The sequence below is a fragment of the Hibiscus syriacus genome, unplaced genomic scaffold, assembly GCF_006381635.1.
Source record: "Hibiscus syriacus cultivar Baekdansim isolate YM2019G1 unplaced genomic scaffold, ASM638163v2 tig00110839_pilon, whole genome shotgun sequence".
Lineage (NCBI taxonomy): Eukaryota > Viridiplantae > Streptophyta > Magnoliopsida > Malvales > Malvaceae > Hibiscus > Hibiscus syriacus.
The window spans coordinates 184,729-195,350 of NW_024062886.1; the positions used below are offsets into that span (position 1 = coordinate 184,729).

At 33.7% G+C, this 10,622-nt stretch overlaps 1 protein-coding gene across 1 annotated transcript; it reads left to right on the top strand.

Moving 5' to 3' along the window:
* The first annotated feature begins 5,178 nt into the window (after positions 1–5,178).
* On the top strand, positions 5,179–7,031 carry LOC120143196 (psbP domain-containing protein 6, chloroplastic-like). Its single transcript, XM_039157581.1, has 3 exons — positions 5,179–5,548; positions 5,737–6,053; positions 6,775–7,031. Exons 1-3 carry the CDS (start codon positions 5,236–5,238, stop codon positions 6,943–6,945), a joined length of 801 nt encoding a protein of 266 aa, XP_039013512.1. The 5' UTR covers positions 5,179–5,235; the 3' UTR covers positions 6,946–7,031.
* Positions 7,032–10,622: the final 3,591 nt, after the last annotated feature.

Here is a 10,622-nt window from a genome sequence, read left to right on the forward strand (position 1 = left end):
CATTATGTAGTAAACAGGAACACACCTCGATAATGGGTTCAAATAGTAGATCTACTGATTGCTGGTTTCACCACGCTCTACTACAGATTTCGAACGGGTGAATATCGGTATACGTGGTTTAACTGATCTAGAAGAGTTGGGTCGAGCTGTCGAACGATCCGGAGAGTCTCTTGTACCTTCAAACAATAATAATTAATCAGCCCCAAATCTTACTTAATTAGTCAAAGCTAAAATTCTTAAGTATATAAGCATTTTTCGGGTTCGACTATCATTTTGGGGTATTTTGAGTCTGAATTTGGCCAAACGAATTGCGGAATCGGAATCAAGACGTCGAAAAACATAAAGTATGAATTTTTGAAAATTCAGATTCTTGGTCAAAGTCAAAGTCAACCACTTTGACCGTCAATTTGGAGGCCTTCGGGTTTGAATTTGATGAAACGGACTTCGGAAACGGATTCGGGACGTCGAAAACTATCAGAATAGGTATACTCGGAAAAGATTTACGGTCGTTTAAGGGTCGGTCAAAGCCATTTTAAGTTTTGGTCAAAGGAAGTCAACGGTAACGGTCAACGGTCGGGTCGGGTCAGTCGGGTTGGGTCGGGTCAGTCGGGTCGGGTCGGGTCAGACCGGTCAAACCGGTTCGAACCGGTCGAAACCGGTCAAACTGGTTTCCAGCCCTCCACTCTCCCTGCGGCGGCGCGTGTGGCGCGTGCGGCCTCCTCCGGGGGTCTAAAAATTCCAGAAAATTTTCTAAAAATTATTCTAAGCGATTTCGAGATACTTATAAAGATCGGTTCAAATTTTTGAACGGCGGAGAGCTTGATTTCAACTCGGTCGAATCTTTGACTGCTCCACCTCCTCACGCGCCGCCGTCGACGGCGAACAAGGTTGACTCCGACGGACTCGAAACGACACAAGGAACACAATGGTGCAGGAGGTGTCGTAAACGGAGCAACGATCGGCGGTGAATTTAAGATTTTCCCAGCGATAGAGCTAACAAAAACGTCGAGACTTTGACTGTAAATTCCCGACGTTTGGCAGCGTTTCGCTTCAATTAAATTGAAGGATGTGTTCCACGCTCGATGATGAACACAACGGTGGTTTTAAAACGACGATCGAAATTTGGACTGCGTCGAAATCGGAGTTGGAAACGACGTATGGGATTGGAAAATTGGGAGCATTTTGGTTCTGAAAATCAGAACCAAATGCACGCTTATAATCACCCAAAGCTGCCGACAGTTTTAGGGTAAATTCAAGGCTTGGTCCCTGGATTTCCTTTACTTCTAAAATAGCCTATAAACTCTCTTAAATTTTGATTTAGTCACCAACAATTTACCAATTTTCACAATTAACCTCCAATTTCAATTAAATATTATTTTGTAAATATTCGGGTTGTTACACTAGGGTTTGAAATGAGGTTTTGGGGTGGGCTTTAATTCTTTGTAGTCTCTTGGTTTAGGGTCTAAAGAAGGTACCTGAGTTCTCCTTGCTGGTGCCCCTTGGGCTTGCCAGACCCTTAGTCTTAAGCCCATTACAAGCTCATGTGGACTAAGTTAAACTCGGGAGGATACATTCCCTTATACCCGCACGGTGAATAAATTCACACGAAGACATAAGGTATATGAATCCCGAAGGTTACTTGCTAGGCCCATACGGAGAATAAATTCCCACGAAGGCGTCACTTTCACCCCCACATTTTCAAAAATCTGAAATCATTGAAAAAAAGTCAGTACAACTATTTACTTGAAAAATAATCAACGATGAATAATAAGAATCGAATAATTAAACTAAAATTTAAACTTATAATTTTCTCTCAAAAAGACAACCGGAAATTAATTTCAGCTTGACTCACTTACCTATCCCCAGCAGAGTCGCCAAGCTGTCACGGCTGTCTTTCGGGTGGGCCCAGAATTAGGCTTGGACTTGAATAAATAGGTTAGAGTCGCCACCGATCATTTAAAAAATATTTAGGCTGATCAGACACAATCTTTCCTGATCTGCGTTTTACCATAAATGCGTCGGGTTCAGGAGTCGGTTACAGTCAAGGAAAAAATAAATGAATAAATTGATAAAATAATAATAAAAATGTTAAGAAAAGTTTTCTTAGTAGGGTATTTATTTATTTTAAAATACCAAAATAAGACATCTAGTTACTTTAAGACAGTCCTTTCTTAATATTTTTAAAATAAATAAATATTGCCTTTAATCCAATTATGAAATTGGTCGAGTTCATAGGACTAAAATGAAATGAATAGAAAACAAACAGTAATGGTTAAAGGACTAACTTTAAAGAAATAAAAATTAAAGACAAAAATTAAAATAATTATTGAATATAAAAGAGCTAAATTAAAATTAATTAAAAATGTAAAGCTGAAATTAAAACATAAAGTAAAAGGACTAAAATGAAATAAATAAATAAATAAATAAATAATAGCACCAAATTGTACTAAAAATAAATAACAAAAACAAGAATGACCAAAATATAATCAACAAAAAACAGCATGCAAAATTAAAATATAACAAAATGCAAATATGATTGGAATGTAAACAAATAAATTTGCATGTCCAAAATTAAAATGAAATAAAGTGCAAGAGTAACCAAAATATAAACAAAATGAAATTAATATGTCAAACTCGAAATAAAAAAAAATGAGAGAACTAGTGACCAAGATGCAAAAAATTGAAATTATAGCATCATATTCATAAATAAAATAATAACATAATTAATTAATGATGAAAATGAAATAAAATAGAAATTAGCATGCAAAAAATCGAAAATAAAAAATAAAGAAAGTATATCGGTGACCAAACTAAAAAAAGGCTTAAACTAGGAGGGCTTATAGGTGATTAAACTATAGCACTTTCTAAACAAAATATAAACGGGAAATAACACATAAGGCCCAACAATTTGAACTAAAGATCAAAATAGTTCAAGCCAATGGTTAAAATACAAAAACACGGCAAATTTAGGATGACTAAAATGTAAATATCCCAAAAGTTTTTAATATAGTCTAATTTATTAACCTTTAAACCTAAAAATGAATCTAAACCCAACCCTTTTTTATTTTCCACTCTCAGCCGAAACTACACCCCCATCAAAGGGCTTGACAAACCCCCACGCCGACCACCGTTTCGGTGGCCACCTTGCTCCAGCCACAGCTCTTTCCAACCGAGAAAAGCTAAAACATTATCTAAACTAACCTAAACCCAAGGCTTTCTCTACTCTTCTTTCTTATTTTCTTTAAAACGAGGGCCTCCAACCTCCACAAAAGCCATGATTCGATCGAAAAAGCTCACCAACCACTATCATCGGTGGTCGGACTACCAATATGAACCCTTAAGAACCTCGAGCTTTCCCTCTTTTAACTATAAAATGAAAAACAAAACCTCTAGTCCACATGAAAAACCACTTAAGCACTAAACTGAATCCATATGTATCTCAACGACACCAACTCCGACGAAGCTACAACACGAGCTAAGGTAAATGTTTTCTTCTCTTTTCTGTTTTATTATTATTATTATGAATCTGCTATTTGATTTAGAAAAAAATATAAAAAAATTAAAATGTAAAGCTGAAAAATAAATAAAAATCAAATGGAAAAAAGCCTTTGCTATGTTTAATTTCTAATTTTTCTGTGTGTATTACTGCTAGATCCAGGTAAAATTACATATTGTTCTAGGGTTTTTATAACCCCAGTTTACATGTAAAATAAATAAAAAAATTACACTCTCTTTTTGTTTTGTGATGATGAGCTAAACATTGGCGTGGGGCATTGGTGGCCATGGGTGGAGCTGTCGGCAACGTGGAGCATTTGGAACCATGAGCGTGGTTGTTGTGCTGGAACGAGGAAGGGCATCTGGCTCCTACTGGAAGCCATAGGTGGAGGGACAATTGTTGTTGAAGCTGCTGAAATGTGGAGCAAGGGAGTCCATGGCTTGGTTGGAGTGTTAGCAGCTGTTAGAGGCTAAGGTAAAAATAGTGATTACACAAACAACTAATAAAATCACAAGATCATAATTAATTAAAGAACAAAATATAAACAATGCAAAAAATAAAAAAAAAACTATAGAAAAAGATTAAAAAAAACTCAAAATCTCAGTAAAGATATTCAATTACTTTCATGCTTTTAAAAGAATTCTTTGAATTTAAAAAGCACATAGTGAAAATAAATAAATAAGAGAAAGATAACATCATATCATATAAATTAAAAGCGTACAACTCTCAATTTAAGATTTTAAAGAGGTATTTAGTTAAAATTAAAATAAAACAACAACAACAACAACAAAACCCAATTCCCATATGCAATGGAGTAAGGGGGAGGTAGGGTAGTAGGCTGCCCCCAACGCCAGGTTGAGAGTAGCTTCCGTGGAAGACCTCCGGCAGTTAGACAAATTGGTTTTCCGAAACCCTAGTAACTTGTCTCAACCTAGCCTCTATCACCCTTTCCCATAGTTTCATGGTATGACTGAGTAGTTTAATACCTTTGTAGTTACCACAACGTTGGGGATCTTCTTTATTCTTATAGATTGGTATCATCGTGGACTCTCTCCACTCCTCTGGCATCTTGGCAGTCTCTAAAATATAGATAAAACATGAGTCTAATTAACTTAATTTTAATTAAAAATTTAAATTAAAATTAAAAATAAATGAACGTATATAAAAAAATTCTCTTAGGCAGGGGGCAAGGCCTACCTCCACCCGTATATATATATATATATATATATATATTTCAACCAAGAACAAAATATAATACTTTGTTCAATAGTTAAGGTGTGCCGATATCTATCCTAAAAGACAAGCTTTAATCTTTCTTTTCTCTAACTTATTTCTATTAATTTTAACTAATTAGATGGTGACATATGTCATTATTTATTGAATTCTTAAATTTTGTAACTAAAATTAGTTTTAAATTAATAAAATGTGTAAATAATAGGATCAAATATGTTAATATATAAATTTTCTAAACTACCATATCAACAATTATGTTAGTAATTAACGGTTAATAGTTTGATTGAAACTAAATTGAAAGCAATGTGACCTAATTAAGACAGATGTTAGTTTAGTCATCAAAATAGAATTACGTCAATAGTAAAGTGACCTTAAGTGTAGTTTAACCTATAGATAAATAAATAGGTGGCCATTGATGCGCGCACGAGGCATTTCCTTATCGAGAAGCACCCAAGCAGATAAGAGCCTTCTAGCTTCCTGCCTGGAATCGAAATCTACCATCACAAATGGCCTCTGCTTCATCAACACTCCTATCACCACAATTCTCATTTTCTTCGAAATCTTCATTAAAACTCAGAAGGATCTCTAATGCACCACCAATGCAAGAAAGCCTGAGCCTCATCGATAGTAAAACACGAGTCCAGAGGAGAGAAATTTTCATTAAAGGACTGGCAATGTTGCCGGCCGCCGTATTCGGCGGAGCTCCCATAGCAGAAGCAAGAGAAGTGGAGGTGGGATCATATCTTCCACCATCCGCCGCCGACCCTTCTTTCGTCGTCTTCAAGGCCTCCCCCAAAGACACCCCAGCTCTACGCGCAGGTATCCAGTCCAGTGCAGTTGTTCTGTTTCTACTGAAAATTTCAATTTTTTTATTTTAAATCTTTCTATTTATAATCTGTTTTTGTCTACTAAAATTTTATAAATTTATCTCCTAGCGTAAAATTAAAATTCTACGTCATTTTCTGATTAAGATGGTTGAAATTTTAGATCTAGTAGTTTTATTGCAGGAAATGTGCAGCCGTACCAGTTTCTTATTCCACCGACATGGAAGCAAGCTCGAGTGGCCAATATATTGTCAGGGAATTATTGCCAGCCCAAGTGTGCGGAACCATGGGTGGAAGTGAAGTTCGAAGATGAAAAGCAGGGGAAAGTCCAAGTGGTTGCATCTCCTTTGATACGTCTAACGAACAAGCCTAATGCGTCGATCGAGGAAATTGGAGACCCTGAGAAAGTGATTGCCTCACTTGGTCCTTTCGTCACCGGCAATTCTTATGATCCCGATGAACTCCTCGAAACATCCGTTGAAAAACGTGGACAACAGACGGTACGCACTACTTCATCTTCAACCCATTCATTATTTCATCTAATTTTAGATTTTCTAATATTATGTTTTCCATTTATTTAAGAATTACATGCGGAAGGATCATAAAGGAATCTAAGTGATAAAAAAGAATATTATTTTCTCTAGAAGTTCTAGTTCAGATAATTGGATACCTGCAGTGTGATTGATTAAAAAGGTTCTAAACAATAGGTCTTGTAGGCACCCAGACAATTTAAAAAAATTAAATATTTAGAACTCATCAAGTAATCTCAATGTTAAAAAGAAAAAGTTGATCTCTATAAAGATCTTTGGTTCGAGCAACGACATATGTTGAGAGAATGTTAATCTCAGTAGTTAAAGAAAATTATGAACGAATACTATCTTATAATCACCCATATACACAATTATGATAGTTTAGGATTTCTAAAGAGAATAACATTTCTCATAACTACTAAAACTACTTGATGGATTCTTGTAACTATTATTTTATGCTGTGCAATAAGTAGTAAGGATTATAATACTTTATTAATATGCTTAATTTATAGATTATGTATATTAAAGATCTACATACTAATAGTGAACCACGTTACATCAAATATAATAAACTTTATACATTAGTCTAATTGGGTATATAAATGTATAAATCTATATCATGGGTGTAACTCAATATTTGTGTAATTGTAGTTGGTGTTTATTTGACTCATTCTAAGCTTGGTTTTGGCAGTACTACAAATACGTACTTGAGACTCCATTTGCTCTAACGGGTACCCACAATCTGGCAAAAGCAACAGCAAAAGGAAGCACCGTTGTATTGTTCGTAGCCAGCGCTAACGATAAACAGTGGTCTACATCCCAGAAAACTTTAAAAGCAATGCTTGATTCATTTGAAGTCTAATTTAATGTTACATTTTATAAAGAATGAGAACCATAGAGGAAGAATTACTTAGTCTTGTTTGTTGGAGAGGTCCTATTTGTGATACATGTAGTCCTGTAATATTCTTGTCATCTGATCGTGTTCTACAAATCATCTCCTCGATTGCTCTCCTTTGACTTTAATCTGTCCAACAAATCCCCGCCAAGAATTGTTTTAGCTGCTTGGTTTAGACCTTTTGATTTCCCAAAAATAAAAGTTAATCTAATGTCTAAAATAAAAACATGGGGAAGAGAATACATTATCTCAGGCCAAATATCCTATAAATACTCATTCTAAGTCAAATTATTGGCTAATAGGAAAATTCGTATTTTTTTCTACATTTTTATATATGTTGTAACAAATTTGACAGTTCATCTTTATGCAATTTTCGTGACTAACAAAATCCAATTGTCTCCAGTTGTCGTTGTGGCAACAATGTAACCAACAAAATAGTGCAATTCTCAGTGACAGCTTGATACAACAGTCTTCCTGGTAAAGCAACGTGTCCACATCTCATTGCAACTAGAGAAAAATCAAGCAACATTGTTGTGAAAGTATTAGAAATAATATATAAAAAAAAAGTCACCTAAAATAATTCCTTTTAGCGAGTTACCGCACCCCCATATCTAAAACTTTGTTCGTCCTTAAACAATGTAATGTAAAGACATTTTTTTTTATTTACTTGAGTTGAAACATAACACCTTTGTAGGAGTTATCACACCCTCATATCTACAACATTGCTTGTCCTCAAGCAAAATGTATTTACTAATGTTCTGACTAATACAATGTACCAACACAAGTTCCAAAATTGAGTAACATTCATTAAGCTTTATGCAACCATCCTTTTCTCCATTCTCGACATGCTTCAACACTACTTGTTACATTCTGAATTTCCCATTAGTATTCAATTAGGTGTAAGAAAAAATCAATCAAGATACAAGCAATTAAAAGTGATAGTGGATGCTTTAACAATTATTAGCTTTTAATTGACTAAGTTCAATATCATTTCCACTCGGATATACCTTGCTTGTTATGAAATTTAACACACCTCTCAACCTAGGTACATTGAAGAAGGCAAGTCATTACATAATGGTTTAAGGTTTTGTCACCATCAGGCCCGTTGTTAGGCACTCATGCCGGTAGGGGAGGGTCCCTTCAAGCTCATTTATGCATGGATGATATTACCATCATTTTCTATTGATCTCAACCATTATTACCTTGATACTTAATTTTGGTATTATCATATTTTTTCCCAATGTATCAGCATAGGTGAGTTTGTCGTGACAAGGTTGTTCGTAGGGGTGTACATGAACATAACGTGCAGTGAATTGTTCGTGAACCGTTCGTATAACATTCGTTTATGTTCATTTGTTAAGCTGAATAAACGAACATGAACAAAAATTTTCATGTTCATTTAATAAATGAATGAATACTAACATAGGTGTGTTCGGTTCGTTTATGTTAACGAACTAGCATGTTTATCAACTCCTTCATTTATATTCATGAACAAGCTTGTTTACATGGTTCTCATTTTTCCTTTTATTTTTTTAGATTTTAAATATTGGTGAAGATGGGAACTAAATTGAACACATGGTAAAAGTTGAATTTTACACTATAAATTTTAAGGAGTTTAGACAACAGAGTCGTAATTTTATCATTTCTCCTTAGCTTGCAAATGAAATGATAAAACTAAAAATTGAATATATAAACGAATGATAAACAAACACTAAATGAATGCTAAACGAACACTAAACGAACGCTACATGAACCTATTAATGAACATGTTCGTGAACATATAAATGAACATGTTCACGAACGTTAAACAAACACGAACACCTTCAAACATAAACAAACAAACACGAACATAACCTTATTCATTTAAGTTCGGTTCATTTACACCCCTAGTTTCCGAGATCAAGTACACTCTCCCCTAATCATTAAAGAAGCTAACTTATTTGATTTTGTTTAATTCAAAAAGAAGGTTAGAGTTCGTTTGGTTCTAGAAAATATTTTCTATTTTCATTTTCTATTTTTGTTTTCAAAAAATAGTTTTCATTTTCAATTTTTTGAAAATTAGAAAATATGTTTGGTTAATATAAGTGAAAACTTGAATTCAAAAATAAAATAGAAAAAATGTAACATCCCAAAGACCGGGTTAGTGACCAAATTGTAAGATTTTAAAATTTCGTGTTCAAATTAGATAAATTGAAAAGTTCAAGGAGTTAATTTAAATTTTGAGTGTAGGTTAATTAGAAAATATGGAAGGGCATATTGGTCATTAGACAAGAAAATAGTTAAAAATCCATTATGGTTGTTTTATAAAGCTACGTGGAAGATGGGAGAAAGAAATCAGAGAGTTCTAGACATTTTCTTCATCCTTTCGTCCTCACCATAAGCTAAGGTAAGAATTCTTCTAATTGGTAATTCTTTATAATTTATAAGAGGTTTTGATCCTTGAGGTATTAGGAAAACTTAAGGAAAGCTTAAGGTTGCTTAAAACTCAAAGATTGATAAGTTATGAGAGAATAAATATAAGAAGTCTTTAAGTGAGTTGTTGAGGAAGAGTTAGTAAATGAAGTTTGAGATTAAATTTGACTTTTCATCAGTTAGAACAAGTGATTTATGAGGTTAGAAAGGTTTTATAACAAAGTTGAAAATTTGATATGATTTTTTATTTTAAGTATGCTATTGATAATTTGGATGATTAGGAGTAATAAAGTGAAATAAGTTAGTTTGGGAGAGTATAGTTGAGTTTAAAAGCTTTAAAGAAGAGTTAGATGAGAAAGTTAGCAAAGTTTGGGAAATTTTAGAGTTAAATGAGTCAGTTCTGGGTTAGGGATATCTGTACTGGATGAACAGTATCGATACTTCAAAGTGAAAATGGATGATATTTGGGTATGTGTATTAATACTGGATGAACAGTATCGATATCATAAGTCAAAAATTGATAAATTATTCATGGAGTATCTATACTGAAGTAGTAGCATCGGTACTGGGGGTATCGATACCAATGTAGAAGTATCGGTACCATTTTTAGCATTGAAATTCCAAAATCGAGAAATGGTATCGATACTGAAGTATAGTATCAATACCATAGTAAAGAAGTATCTGTATTGTACCTAAGGTACCGATACTATTCACATAGAAAGTGTGAAATTAAGTGTTTTGTGTAGCATATATTTTTAAGGAATTATTTATATTAACTGAACTACGATATTCATATAAGTCGTATATTTGTGTAGATATAGATCAAAGGCAAGTCCAAGATGATTCGAAGCCATAAGAGTGTTATAGAGTCATAAGTGTTTGTTTTGACTAGTGAGGCCAAGGTGAGTGCATATTACTATGGTATATAATTATATGGAAATTAGACTTGCGATGAGTCTGTTTCCAATGTTTTGCTTTCATGATTACATGAATAATAGTATGTGTTAATATGATTTCTATGTGAACATATATTGCTAGATTTGATGCGGTATGATATTGATTTATGTGATATGATCTTTGTAAGTATGTGAAAATGTAAAATAAACTATATGATCATGAGTTAGGTAAGTACATGACTATGTGATAATCTATGTGAATTGATATAATGAAATTATATGATTAAGTGAAAAAGTGAAATAAGCTATGTGTCATTGACCTAAGCTATTATATGA